This window comes from Lutra lutra, chromosome 12 (genome assembly GCF_902655055.1).
Source record: "Lutra lutra chromosome 12, mLutLut1.2, whole genome shotgun sequence".
In the NCBI taxonomy this organism is placed as follows: Eukaryota; Metazoa; Chordata; class Mammalia; order Carnivora; family Mustelidae; genus Lutra; species Lutra lutra.
In genome coordinates, this window is record NC_062289.1 from 4563807 (window position 1) to 4578902 (window position 15096).

A 15096-nucleotide genomic window follows, 5' to 3' on the forward strand; every position below is an offset into this window, starting at 1 on the left:
CCTTCACCAGTCACCTGCTGGTGGGTTGGAGTGGGAGGGAGAGAGGAATACAGTTTGACTTCTGGTTTGGACCATAGCAACTGGTATGTGGTGGCACTGTTTCCTGAGAATGGAAATTCTGGAAAGCAGTGCTTTTTTTTTTTTTTTTTAAATTAAAGATTTATTTCTTTATTTTAGAGGAAGAGCATGATCAGGAGAGGCAGAGGGAGAAGAGAGAGCATCTCAAGCAGACTCCTCACGGAGCACAGAGCCTCGCATGGGGCTGGATCCCATGACTCTGAGATCCTGACCTGAGCCGAAATCAGGAGTTGGATGCTCGGGCGCCCTTGGAAAGCAGTGCATTTTGAAGGAAATAAAACATTCGGTTTTGGTTATGTTATGTTGTGCTTGAGACATCCATTAGATGCTGAGTGAACGTGTGAGGTCGGCTGCTGCAGGTGGGAGGACTCACGCTCAGGGGAGGTTGGGTATTATTCACCTGCACTCACTAGGGAACAGTGATTTTCTGGGTTGGAGGCCAGGTGAAATCATTGGGAGAGCTGGTGTAGGTAGAGTATGAAAGAATGCCAGGGACTGAGCCCTGGGGTGCTCCTGTGTTAAGACTTGGTGATGAACAGATTAGAAAGTAGTGGCCAGTGAGGTTGAAGGGGGAACCAGAAGGGTCCACTGTCCCAGCAGCTACGAGAGGCCAACATTTCAAGAAGAGATCTGCTGTTGCAAGGTTGCTAAGGGCTCTTATGCTGCGAAAAGTAGAAAGTCAGCTGTAATTTCAGGCCCTGGTGGCCGGTGTTCCCGTTGATACCACAGAATTCACCATGTCTTCCTGAAAGTGTCCTTAGGAGTGGGGCTGTGGCAGTTTGTGTCTTCTGAGTTATGGACTGTGCTAATCTTTTATCTTAGAAATATATTTTCCTATAAATAACGCTTAACTATATGGATGTCAAGAGTGAAAGCTATTCCCAGTTATTTTATTGGTATTCCCTTGTTCATACCTGGGGGTTCCCGTACCTTATTCATACCTGGGGGTGTCGGAGCAGGGCGTGTTTGGAAGCCTCGTGGAATGGAGAAACCGCAGAGGCAGACGGAGGGAACTACTGGATCAGCAGGTGTGCGGACCGCTGAGCGTGCAGAGCCTGGCTGGAGCCAGTCTGCCCGCCACACCTGGTCCCCTTCCAGGTCCCCGTTCCCGGCAGTTGGCGCCGTCATCCATTCCACGGGGGAAGCCGTAAACCTGCGTCCTCGTGTCGCGTCTTGTCTCTCATCCACCGTCTTCAAACGGTCACGACGTCCTTCCTCTCTTGCCTTTTGTCTTTGTCTTCATCTTCTTCATCTCCGTGGCCGCCAGCAGCCTGCCTTAGGCTCTCTGGCCTTAGCGAATCGTCTTCCTGGATCTTTTCCCGTCCTTTTATCTGTTGTTCACTCGGAAGACCAGGGTACGTTTTTAAAACGAAGTCTGCTTTCATCACCTTCCCTTCTTAGATCTTCTCAAAGGCTTCTCCTCGCTTACAGGAGAGAGCTCAGAATCCTCGAAGGGGCCTAGAGCCCTTTGTGGCCCGTCCGGCCTTCTGCGGCTTGCCCTTTCTCCCTCTCCTGCCCCAGCCTCTCCCTGCACCATGGGACATTCATCCCCTCTTTCTCTGCCCCTTGACCCTGACTCCTTCCCGCTTTGTACCTCAGCCCCGAGAGGCCCCGCCTGAGTCCTTTGTGTTGTAGCCTTCATGGCACTGTGCTCTTCGGCTTCAGAACATTGGTTCTCACTGGCAGTTAGTTGTGCAATTACAGATTCTTCCTATAGGATCCCTATTAGTTTGTCAGCCCCCTAGGGCAGGAGCTGGGACCTGCTCTGTTCTGTGTGTCTGGCACACCTTGGTGTCTGGCACATGGAGACACTTGGTATGTCTTTCTTGTGTGAATTGACTTTAAGACATAATAACACAAATGGAAAACAAAATTTTCCTTTGGAAAATGGGAGACTTAAAATGTTAGAAGGACAACTATAGTGGAAATGGCTAGTTTTCCCACAGCTGCACCCAATTCTGTCCTTCCTGGGTCCTCCTTACTGTCACCCCTGCCATTCCTTCCCATCTCTCTTTCTTCAGGCTTTAGAGCTGCTGACTTCTGCCTCATGATGGGACTAGTGGGGGCCCTCTAGGGTGCTGCTTTATGAGGACAGAATTCTGTTACAGCTTCACCAGGGCTTGGCTCAGACTCTTGAGGAGAGTCTCCCCTCTTTTGTTAGCTCTGATCTTGCCTGTGTGTGATTAGGCACTTTGGTCTTTTCCTTAAATCTTTCAGAAAATCTCCAGATAATTTTAGTCACCTCTTACTCTACTGCTTTCCTCTTGCCTTGGCTTTTCTTTATCTGTCTCAAATTCTAGAAGCTGCCCAACAGATAGTAAGTTTTCTCAGAGTTTCTGGGCATAAACTGTAGACCTACACCATCTCTGGGAGTAACCAAGACGGCGCCAACACCAGTGCGCCTGTCTCTTAAGAGAGCTGACAGGTAAGGAAAAGTTTCCTTCTGGCTGAAAATGAGACATGTGCATACTAAGATGTCAGCATGAATCTGCTCACAAGAGTGAAGAGAGTGACAAGGTGAACCACCAAGTTTCAAACCATCATGATTAGACTTGATGTACTTCACAAAGTGTATATCTCTATCTCTCCCCACATCATAAATATATTTCAAGGAAAATACCTGGTATTATAATAAGCTCGTCCCATATCTTTTGCTGTCTTGCCAAGATTTGAGTTATTTTATTCTGGGAAAAAGAAACAAACTTTTAGTTTGTTTATTCGTTTGGCTTTTTTTGTTTTTGTTTTACTGTTTAAAAAAAAATTCCTAGAGTGGGACAAAGGTATTTTAGTGTCAATTCATTCATTTTATAATTTTTCTTAAATAGCAGTCGGTGGAACCAGTGGAAGCCAAGATGTCTTTCCTTTTTTTCCCCTAAAAAAAAAAACTGTCTCACAGAGATGGTTTAGGCAAAGTCTAAATCATAGCTAGATACACACATATGTACCTATAGAGACATACTCTCCTGTTTTCCTTCCTTGGTCAAAAATTAAGTTGGGAAGTTGCCCTTTTGTTTCAGGTTAAGACTGTTGTGTTATTCTCTGTGAAGTAGAATGTTTACCTTGTATGTTTTAGCATTTTAAAAATCAAAATTATTTTAAAAACTTGTCTAGTTTTATGATGCTTTATGAAATGCCAGTCTGTTTTTAACCTTATTCGAAAATTTCCTTTGAAGATAAACTGTAACTGGAAACTAATGATTTGCTGTGAGAGATTTTGTCTATATTCATATATCCTTAATAGGAAACAAAAGTTAAAAGGAACACATGAGTTCAGCCACCCACACGAAAGGAAAAACAGTCTGTGAACTTACATAACTTCTGGGTGTTGAGTAAGTTGTCATTTTATATCTCTTGTGTTTTGCTTCGGTACTCCTCAGTCCATACCCAACAGTAGATAGACTGTTCCAGAATCAACAAATCATGGTTTCCATTGCCATAGCCTTGGGGGTGCATCAGGAAGCTTCAGATTGGCTTTCAGAGTGAGCCACTCAACCACTTACACCACTGGTGTGGCTTCTCATGTTTGTCTAAAGTGGACTTCCAATTTTCTGTGCCCCCAGTAGAAGACATCTAAATAAGTTTGGAAATTCCTGTAGTATGCAGCATTAGGCGGCTGCTTAAAAAGTCATGCTGAGGAAAGATGCTTTATGACATTGGGAAATATTTAATGAAAATGCTGGACAGTGTTTATTGGTCATTATGTTATGTGTCAGACACCTATATTAACACATTCAGTCTTAAAAAATTATATGAGATAAATGCCATTATTTTCCTGAGTTCACATAGTAGTAGTAATTAACTACTAGGCAGTACTGTCTCTCTATCATGTATTATAACCTGCTTTTAATCTAACAAAACCATATGCATAAGATAATGATCTCTGTTTTCTTTAAAAAATTACTGACCTGGGTACATGTGTGTATATTTAGCGCCATTGAGATGTCAGGACCGTAGCTGATTTCGGTGATCTTTATTTTCTTCTTTGTGTTTTCCGGTTTTACTATAATGTAGATGGATAACTTTTACAATAGTAGAGGGAAAAAACAAGTAGATTTCTATAGCAGTAGATATATTTAAACAAAGTAGGAGGAGAAATGGATTTCAAAACAAATTGTCCACCGTTCTCTGTTAGGTGCCTTTGTGTTTTCCATCACCGGGAGCAATTAAGAACAGAGCCCTGTGAGTTATGCAGACTTGGACTGTTTGGTTTAGTTATTGGATTCGTGCCTACAGGTGCTTTGCTCAAGGGCAGGGTAAATCTGATCTAAGGAAATAGGCTCAATTTAAGAAGGTTTCTCTCTCCCATAAAAGTGTTCAGGGTGATAGAGCCGAGCACTTACTCTTTTTACTTGACTGAGACAGCCTTTCCTTGCCTGAGGCTCTCTTGACACATCCTCTGTGTCGGTGCCTGGCCCACCTGGTCAGCCCCTCCCCCCACGGTGACGGTCTACTGTTTCACTAATTGAAGCAGTGAAGCTTTGGCTGAGATCTCTCAAATCCTTGGGTTGCACAAGGCCTTCCCTCCAGCCCCAGTGGAGTGGTGCTATTTGCCTCCCTTGTCCCCATCAGTGATTTGTCCGTGTGGCAGCAGCTTACACAAGTTCCCGCCGCACCTGCTGGCTTTCCTTTTTCTTCCTACTAGAAAGTGAGTTCTGCTAGAAGGGGGGGGGGGCGGGGGGGCATGCTTACCTGCCCAGCAGGCGCTACGCTTCCTGTACTTGGCCGACAGGCCGGGTTCTTTTCAAAGATGAGTTACCACACAGCTACCATCTAAGGTGTAATAGTATGAGTCCATACCTAGAACAAAGAAGTCAAAGGTGGGGGTATAGGACTCCAGAAAAAATAGATTGGGTAAAGGTCAAGAACAATTTGGAGGTCAAGAACAATTTGGAGAGCTTTAGGGAAAAGCAAAGAGGACATTCCCAAAGGATTAAAAAATGCGTGTCTAAAAGTTTTGTAGCTGTAAGAGTGATCTGGGGAAATGAACATCTGGACTACTGGAGAAAATTCTAATGAATTTTCAAGAGGGAAATTAAATACAGAAAAGTATGCTCTTTTCATCCACATATTGGATGAATCGTACTCACTCATTGACATCTGCGACTTCTAGAGTAGCCTGTTTGGTTAAGAAAACTGGCCACTTCCTTCTAACTTATTTACCTGGAAAAAACATATTTATTTTTTTGTATCTGTCCTTCAAACAGCATCCTGGTGGGGAAGAAGTGTTAAGGGAACAAGCTGGAGGGGATGCTACTGAGAGTTTTGAAGATGTGGGACACTCTACAGATGCTAGAGAACTGTCCCAAACATACATCATTGGGGAGCTCCATCCGGTGAGTACCTTACTGGGGACCCCACTTCTCTTGAAGGCTGTGGCTTGACCTCTCTCAAAACTGTAGACTTGCATATTACAAAACTGAAGAAGTAGTAAAGCAAAAACAATTCCTCCTGATTATATAATACCATTCTCGTCATAAATAATCGACCAGAAATTTCTTTGTATTTCCCTGGTTGCAGTTTTCACTGTCACTTAGAGTCGGGACCCTCTAACCCAAAGCTAGGGGCCAGTGCCTCTCAGACTATGAAGTGTCATGGAGCAACATATTTTAGAAGGTGGGGGTCATTGACCCTGCACGCTTTCCTTTTTTTTTTTCTTTTGTAACTAAAATATTTTAAGACTTTTTCTTTTTTTCTTTTCTCTTTTTTTTTTAAGATTTTATTTATTTGACAGAGAGAGACACAGCAAGAAAAGAAGCATAAGCAGGGGTGGGAGAGGGAGAAGCAGGCTTCCCGCTGAACAGAGAGCCCGATGCGGGGCTCGATCACAAGACCCTGGGATCTTGACCTGAGCCAAAGGCAGGCATTTGACACCTGAGCCACCCAGGCACCCCTTAAGAAATATTTCTTAAGAAACTCCCTTCTACTGTCATAATTTGAGAATATTTCAATTCTAAAAAAATGATTAAAAAATTTTAAACCACTTCTGTTAAATGAATAAACTCTGTCTTCTGTAAAACCCACACATTCTCCTCACTCTTCCCACATGACCCCAGATCTTTGAGAACATCAACTTTGGTGCCAGTCCCTGAACTGACTTGGGGGAAATGCTGCCTAATATAGCTTTTATATAAACCCAGGGCTGTAATATGAATTTAGGTCCTTCTGTGACAATTTTGAATGACCTTATGAAACTTTGCTAATCTGTCAACCGAAGTTATCTGGAATGTAGCTGAACTCTCGGGAAGAGGTGGCGGAAATCTCGAAGCAGATAGTGAATCCGTTGCCTGACATTCAGCTGTTCTTCCCTCTAGAGAGCGCCTGGGTCCCTCAGCACGGTTCGCGGTCTCCTCTCTGCTCCCTGCTCATGCTGCTTCACCGGAGCCAGCGAGAGGCGGGAGGAGGTGCTGTTAGAAAGGGGCTAATGAGGGCATGTGGTCTTAGCCCGAGTACCGCTGCTGAGAAACCAATGAAAAGCAAAACCCATATGAAAAGTTTGGTCGTTATAATAAAACTCACATATAATTGCCAAATATATTTGCCAATAATTCTAATGTTGTCATTTATTATAAAACATTTGTAAATACAAATCAATAGGTGTGTCGTATAAAATATTAATCAAATAACCTCCCGTATGCCAATTAGCAAGCTAAGAAATTTAACATTGCTCCCCCGCAAAGAAAAGTTTTGTTTCTTGCAATATCTATGAAGGAAGGAAAGCTTAAAGGCTCTTTATGGAAGGTCTGAAAGTAGGAAATCTGTTCTAGAGCAATTTCCATTGAATGGGGAGGTGGGTTTTTTGTTTGTTTGTTTGTTTGGCGATAGGAGGGGTAAGAGTACGCCCTAAGGAAAGAATGAGCTTTCCTTAGCTGGAGAGTTTATTCACCCACATATTTTCATCTTCATCTTCATACTTTACCAAAGTTTTATGGTAACCAGAGGGGGTTTCCTTTAAAATGTTTGATTCTATCCTTAATCTTCCCTTTCTAAACTTGCGGGTATAGAGGAGGTGGGTTGTGGCTGTGACTACAGCGTTTCTGCCCCATCTGTCTACTGTGATCCCCTGTAGTCACCTCTAGGTGACTTTAGTTTGGACTACCTCAGCCAGAGATTTAAGAAAAGTATAACCCCGCAGGTGGGAGAGTGAAGGGATTCACTGAGGATGCCGCACCCAGTCGCACGCACAGGTACACACACACCTGTGCTCATTTCCGAGGGTAGTGGGGGAGGATCCAATTCGGTCTGCCCCCGAATTGAAGATCAAAATCCAAGTCTAGTAAATGTGTATGTGCACAAGTGCATAAATGTGATTATCATGGGTGATGTTCTAAACTTGGAACTTTAGACTGAAAATCACTTAATCAGCTATTAACTTTTGCAGTCAAGTCAGATGGATCAGACTTCGTAATGAACAATCTATATAGAAGGACCTAAAGTGCCAGTTACTGAATAGCAATTTTTTTTTTTTAAATCTCAATAAAAGTGACTTACTTTTGGACATGGTACTTTTGTAAGTATCCTTTCATTCTACAGTGTGCCCTTTTTTTTTAATTGCAGGATGACAGAGCAAAGTTAGCCAAGCCTTCGGTAAGTGTGTCCTCTCCAGTGTCTCCGTGGCTGTGCCTATCTTCACTGTATTTCATACCTGTCAAACTGCAGGACAAGCATTGTTTAGCTATCTGAATGAGACCAGCATAGGTCTATCTAGGTTAGATGAACATGTAACCTGTTGACTTAGCAAAATACTTTGTGCATAGACCAGCCATCCTGTTTCATTAGGACTGCTTGTGTGTTCTCTTTGTAAGACTCTCAGTACACCATTTTTTCATCTAAGTATCAGTAGATAACCTCTTGAAGAGTTACTTTTATAAGTAAGCACTATGCTTCTGATCTCAAAAATTTGACACAAGCCTTATTTTCAGAGAAGTTAAAATTTGAGCAGAGGTCTTACTACTTGAGCCTTGGGGAACACTACCCATGTTTTCTTCATCTCCTTGTCCCTGGGACGTAATAGGTGTTAAATAAGTATTTATTGGATGAATTTAATGTTAATCAAATGAAATAATAACTTTTTGATGCATTTTCCCTTAGGAAAGGAAAATATATTCTAGGGGATATTAATTTTACGCCCTGGTTCACTTGCCCTTCTCTCTGAGCTGGTCTTCTCACTTAACGTTTGAAGATAAATCCATAATAAGAATTGATGACAACAACCAGAGTCCCTGACAAGTACAAGCAGACAGAATAGTTGTTGGCCTGTAATTAAAGGACCATGGAGGAACATTTTGCTTAAACCACAGAATGAGAGAATAATTTTTCTTTTATGGTTCCAGTTCTTGCTTTTATTAGAGCCCAACAGTGGGACTCCACAGGGCCTGTATGAAGAACTGGTGAACTCATTTACTAGCTGCTGTTGACAAGATGTTGTCTTTAATCTACAGCAAAATCAGAGCAGTAAATCCAATAGAGTGTAAAGGCCATATTTACCTTCATACCCCAGATGGTACAATATAAGTCTTGATTAATGCTATTTCCTACAAAGCAATTTCATTTATATCCTCTCCTTTCCCTATTCAACAAGTTCAGTGTTGGTGATCTGAGTACTTTGGGAAGATAAAAAATGGACTTCAGAGTTTGAATTGCCTCTGTAACAGTTGCTGAGTCCTTGCTGTTGGGTCATATGACATTAGCACCTTTTTTTTTTTTTTTTAAGATTTTATTTATTTATTTGACAGACAGAGATCACAGGTAGGCAGAGAGGCAGGCAGAGAGAGGAAGGGAAGCAGGCTCCCTGCTGAGCAGAGAGCCCGACGTAGGGCTCCATCCCAGGACCCTGGGATCATGACCTGAGCCGAAGGCAGAGGCTTTAACCCGCTGAGCCACCCAGGCGCCCTCATTAGCACCTTTTTTGAGGCTACTTTTGGGGTAACTGAAATCCTTTGATGTGGGTAGATTTTGCTTTTTCTGCACAGTCAGGTCAGGGAAAAATTATGTATTTTTTTCCTGTTGGGTGTTCAGTGTGTTAATAATCTTAGTACAAATCATTCAGCTATAATAAAACAAGGATTTGATCAGGCTCATTACATTCACTTAGATTTAATGTAGATCCAGTCATATCCCAAACAATGTTGCCTACAAACAGAAGTTAGAGCGGAGCTGGTAAGCAGGTCTCCTCCGTGCTGCTGTATTACTTAAAGACAGTCTCTTTCCTCTTTTCGAACATACGTGACTTTGCTTGTATCAGCAGAAGTAGGACAAGAACTTGCTGTCCTTTTTAGAGGACATAAGTAAATACAATGGAAAAAAAATACATGACCACTTTTTGGGGTTTATCTTTCTTATACTTCTAGTTTGCCAGAAGAGTGTGTCCTTAGGTATTTCTTTTGGTGTGTGTGTCTCTGTACAGCCTTCTGTCTATGTCCAGGCTGATACGTGTAAGCTGTGGTCTGAATCTGTTCATTGCTGTCCCTGAAAATACCTAGTTGAACTATGAAATAAGAAGCAACAAAGATTATTAGCTTGACCCTGCCCAAAAGAAAACATGGTGTTTAGTTGCCAAAATAAGGCATTTTGTGGAGTTAGAAATGTTGCATTTTTAAACAAATTTATATCTTTTAAATTTGCTTACATGGAGCATATCAGTAGTATCAATACCTTTTTTTGGTTGTGGTTTTCAAATCATTGCAGTTTAAGTGACTTTATTTGGGCCTTATGATATCCCTGTGGGATCCATAGACCTTCCAGGGAAGGTAACAGTAAAGCTCAGATCTTGCTGCAAGCTTTGACCTTGTTCAGGTCACACTGCAGAACCACGGCGAACACCCGTCCCAGGTTCGGCTGGTGCAGTTTCTTAAGCTTCTTCTGTAGGCTCTGTACTCCAAGGCGTCAGTGTCCCTGATATTTTTAGGAAAGTCTTCCAATTAAGGAATAGGCTGAAGTAGATGAATGTATAAATGAGATGATTTTGCTCAAAAACTTGATGAACTTTGCATGATTTTGTATATAGCTTCTCATGTACTGGTGGAATTATTAATTTTTGCTATGTGAAATTGAGCCCCTCAAGGACATAGAGTGAACAAGTGGCAGAGCCTGTAATAAAAAATGGTCTTTTCTGCCTGTTGGTTGTTGACATATTTGTTAGTTACACACAGAGGCCCAGCTTGGGCCCCTCAGACCATTGGACGGGCAGGACAGTTTTAGTTTCCTTTTTCATCAGTGTGGTAAGTGGTAATTCAACTTGCTTTAACTCTCAGGCATCTCTGGGTTAAGAGCCTAACAGATAATAAACACTCAGAAATGTATATAATCTTTGTTGTTGCTGGCAGTGATGGTGCCCTAACAGTTTTAGCATTAACGCTAAGGGCAGTGATGGAAGGGGGAGGAAGGCTAGGCCAGCCTAGTTTCCATAGAGTTGTCAGCATGTTTGGTAAAATCCAAGTGCTTGGTATAACAAAATAACAGATCTGTGTTTGCGTTGTTTACTATTCTGGGCTTAACTTTCTATTGTGCTAATAATGTTTCACTTTCAGTGAGCCTTTGTGCTCCAGTTTCAGAACTTACTACTTCTTCTAGTAGCTGAGTAATCATTTCGTGTAGTCTGGTGACTTCTGGTAATCCTTGTTACTGTTATTCATATACACAAAATTTTAAAAATAATCTTGCAGTAGCTATGAATACTTTTGTAGTCACTAAGATTTAACATTGCTTAAAAAGATAATAAATGTGTGAAGTTTTCTTTTTAAATGACTTATTTTTCCCCCCTACTGTGTCAGGAATCTTAAAGGCCGTATCTCCAGGTTTGTGGGTCTCCTAAGTGATATGCTTGCTCTTCCCTAACAGTTTTGTGCCTTTTCATGGGGTTTCTCTAACACTTTGCCTCACTGCGGAGTGTGCGTTGTTTTGCTAATGGCTTATCTTTTGCTTTGGGAAACTGCAGAGATGAACTCTCAGATGAAGCTACCTTACTTACGGCTACCTTCCTCTGAGGCACTAATACTTTTTGCTGGTGTGAAATTTCCAAAGAATGCTTCTTAGCTTTCAAGCCCAGAAAAGTGTATTTTTCCTCAGGCCTTAGTTATTCATCTGTTTGGGGAAGTGTGTATTTTTTTAGAGCCAAAATTAGTTCACTTTCATGGTACTGACAGAACTTCTCTCAGAAAGTTCTGGAAGGCAAAATAGGCCAACTGTGAAAGACCCCAGGACACACAAAGGCCGTCCTTATTTGGAGGTTTCTTGGCCGGTGACCCTGTGAGGTCAGTTCCTGAGGCCTCCACTTTTTAGAGCTGTCTGGTCAGAGTTAGAGAAGGCCAGGAAAGGTGGTGGTCCACAGTGTGGTGATTTAAATGACAGTTCTTATTTTTCTCTTTTTGGTTGACATGCCTTTTAATACAACTTGGGTACATTTTTACTTCATATAAAATTTGAATGAAATAACTGATTTTACTGAAGATTTCATTCATGCTTTTAAAGAATTAAACTTCTCTTCCTCAAGGTAGTTGTGGGGTTATGTGCCCATGTACATGATATCTGTTTTCAATTTTACATTATTCAGATGTGTACTGTGTAGAAGATATTTTATGTCACCTATCTTTAACATTTTTTTTCAAATTATCTAGCTTATGTTTGTAAGTAATTTAAATACACATGATTCTTTAATCTTTTTCTTCTAAAAATGGTGAAATTAGGCCTTTTAGTGAAAAGTTTATGTTATAATTTTCCCTTCCAATGTGTTTTGAAGAATGTACTGAGTATTGTGATCTTATTTTAAAAGAAGTTCTTAGTCCATTGAATATATGTTCAGATGTTCCCTTTAAGTTCACTTTTTCTCTTGTGTTTCAGGAAACTCTCATTACTACTGTTGATTCTAATTCCAGGTATGTCGTCGTTTTCTCTTAAACTGATCAGAAGACCAGTGGAATCAGGGTGAGATTAGGGGGCTCTTCCCCACCTGAGGACTCAGGGTCCCACTGCACCCCCTCTCAGTGGACAGCCCAGGGTCTTCTCCACTTGGCTCCCAGATGACTGAGGACATCCCCTCCTCAACTGTCAGAGAACTCAGCCTCTGGACATTCTTCAGAACAACCCCAAATCTCTCCCTCCAGCTGCAGACTGAATAGATTAGGTCTCCTTTCCTCCAGGGTCATCCTCTGGCCTACACAGTCTTTTACTGTCCAGGCAAACGTGCTCTCTCATTCAGTATATGGTCCGTTTCTTAAATTGTAGTGATTATTTCTCCCTGAGCCTCGGCTCAGCATTCCTTTAAGTATAACATGAACACTTGGTCTAGGGACTGGATTTCTGTGTCACAGTCCAAGATCCTGTTAACATTTGTGGCAGCTCTACCATATCATCTTGCATAACCGCATATATCTCTCTGGTGGACAGAGAGATTTGGCCCCAAGCTCAAAACCACACATTTGTGCCAATTTTATTTCACCCTGTCAGATGTAACTGCGCCAGTCTGCTGGGGTTCTGGTACGTTCCCTGCCTTCAGGCAGTAGTCAGTCCTTCACCATACGTTTGTTGACAGGTCAGTTTCCTTCTAAATGGAAACTGAAAACCCCAGCAAGATGAAAGTGATATTTGTAATCCTTTTGCAGTTTAGATCTTTTTATTGAACTCAGTCTTTGTAGGGGTTGATGTTTGAAGAGTATTAGAGGATAGTAAATTTATGACAGAAAATATATTTATAGGCATTATCTGACTTAATTCACATTCTACAGCTTGTATTATTTTGTTTTCTAAGAAACTATAGGTTCATATCTAAATCGAAGATCATTCTCGTTTTGTCTCTGGTTTGATCTGTAATCTGTCATTTTATAGTCAATCAAAAATTCTAGGCACCAGAACTGAAACAGTGTGTAAGTTAGGGATTTTTCTGCGTTTACACCTATGAACCGCAGATTAAGTAGTTTGGGCACGCGGTTTCTTAATGTGGTAAATCTACTGTGTGTGGGTAAAGATTAGATTTTCAAAACAGAATCATGGAGCATAGCGCTGTGGTGCTCATAGCAACCTTAATAATCCTATGACTCAAACTCCTTAACTTCACAGTCCGGGAGATGTGCTTTTTCTCTTGGGTGTAAAGCTTGCTGGTGGCTCTCCCAAGATGAGAGCCTTGATTTTCTTGTTCTCAGTTTAGCTATTTTAAATTCTTAACATATGTAAGTAGAATAAAACCTGTAAGGAATATTTGCTTTTGTGAAACTGTGAGACATAACCCAGAGTTGGTGTCCTTAGGTAAGTCGCTATCTGTAGGGAGCATCTGTTGGGGGAGCGATTGATAGCTCTTTGTGTAAGTTTAGAGAAATAGATTTAAGTGGCCTGGGGATGGGGATCATTAATTTTCTTAACAAAGCTAGAGCCCTTGCTGGTATACTAGGGCATGTGTTGCGCTCACATTGATTTAAGCAACTCAGAGTTGACGTTTCGTCCAGGCAGGTTACAGAGGTAGTACAGACATGCCACATTGATTTTCATGGTAATCAGAAGGAGCAAAGGTTTTGAGTCCCATGCATTGAACATCATACAAGCATTATTGCCGTTTCTTTCCAGCTGGTGGACCAACTGGGTGATCCCAGCCATCTCGGCGCTTGTGGTAGCTCTGATGTATCACCTCTACACCGCGGAAGATTAAACACATTCTCAGAAGCCAAGGAAAGAAGAGACTGCTTCGGACCAGGGAGAGAGAAGCTAATGTTAACTGCTTCAACTGACAGAAACCTTCACCTGAAAAATAATTTTAACATACCTGTTTCCCTTTTCTCCTACTTCGAACCAAACCAAAAAGAACTCTTCTGTTCTTTCTACTCCTGAACTCTTAGAATGTGCCTTTTGTTCATCAGCTTTTTTTGATGTTTCATCACTACATAATTTACTTATTGTAAGCATGATCTTTTAAAAATATATCTGGCTTTTAAAATATACCACGTTTGCCTGTCTATTTGGTATATAACTGTTCCAACATTTAGAATCTCATTATTTAGCAGACTCATTTAATGTGCTAATCATTCAGACTCAAGTAGTCTCTATGAAGTGAGATGGACAGTATCCTTAGATCTCTCCTTGGGCAGCTTTCTGTCTCCCTTAAGCCGGTATTGCCTGCTCCGGCATAGTTTCCTTTCCCAGGGAATTAAGAAAAGCTCAGAAATGAAGATTTCTAATTGTTCTACTTGAAATAGATGATAAAATGAGAAGGCGACCTATAGGACCTATGAAAAAGACTCTCATCTCTTCTTTGATTAAAAACTACAGTCAACGTAAAAGGAAACCTGTGAACCATGAGAGGACATTTTAACTGTTCCCTCTCACAGACTAAAAATTTACTGAAGAGATTCTCAGTCATATAGGTTCTAAAGTTAAAAAAAAAAATTCCTCATTCAGAGGCAAAAACTTTATATACTCATTAAGGAAATGGTTGATTTCCTACTTCACAAAAGCAAAATTTGAAAGAGATTATGGGACATTTGGAATCCAATTTTTGAAGAAATGTAGCTGGTGGTGGTGAGCCCAGAGGAAGTCTGGTACGGCTCCATTCATTTTCTCATTTGAGTTCCAGTACACTAATTCTGTCATCTTTATTCTCTTCCCCATACCTTTTTTCCCTTTAAATGTGGAAGCTTAAGGGATGAATTAGATTCCAAGTACTTTGTAGTTATGTATGACTGTGCAAGTTTCTGTTGGCATACTAACCAACTGATAAGCACTGGAGTTCTTCAGAAGTAACTGAAACACCTTAGAAAGGAATTTTTTAATTACAGAGTATTGTTTAAAAAGAGGCAACAGGCCCCAAATTGAGTCACTTGTGCTAAACCCATGTCACCACACCAAGATTTGATACCTAAACTGTTGGGCAGTTTCAGCCTCTCTCAGGAGTGGCATCTTAGGCCAGCCAGTCTGGAATTAATCTGGTCAGCGCTAGCAAGGTAATCCCCGGTGGACACCCACCCCCACGCGCCAACCCCTCAAACTCAGGTGACTTTGCTTGAAACAGTCAGCTCTGCTCAGTCTCTCTCTGCCCGT

The 15096-nt window shown here is 41.4% G+C and overlaps 1 protein-coding gene across 4 annotated transcripts in view; it reads left to right on the forward strand.

Annotated features, from left to right (window-relative positions):
• Window positions 1-14000, forward strand: part of LOC125082035 (cytochrome b5) — a 37702-nt gene extending 23702 nt beyond the window's left edge. The window contains exons 2-6 of one of the 4 annotated variants that reach the window (XR_007121863.1): window positions 5283-5411; window positions 7633-7662; window positions 10848-10871; window positions 11914-11948; window positions 13630-13735. Coding sequence is in view for 3 of the 4 variants with exons in the window: in XM_047697140.1 (XP_047553096.1) it covers window positions 5283-5411; window positions 7633-7662; window positions 13630-13890 (420 nt within the window). In the remaining variant the exon portion in view is untranslated. The other 3 variants (XM_047697141.1, XM_047697142.1, XM_047697140.1) reach the window with 3 other exon arrangements.
• The last annotated feature ends 1096 nt before the right edge of the window (window positions 14001-15096 follow it).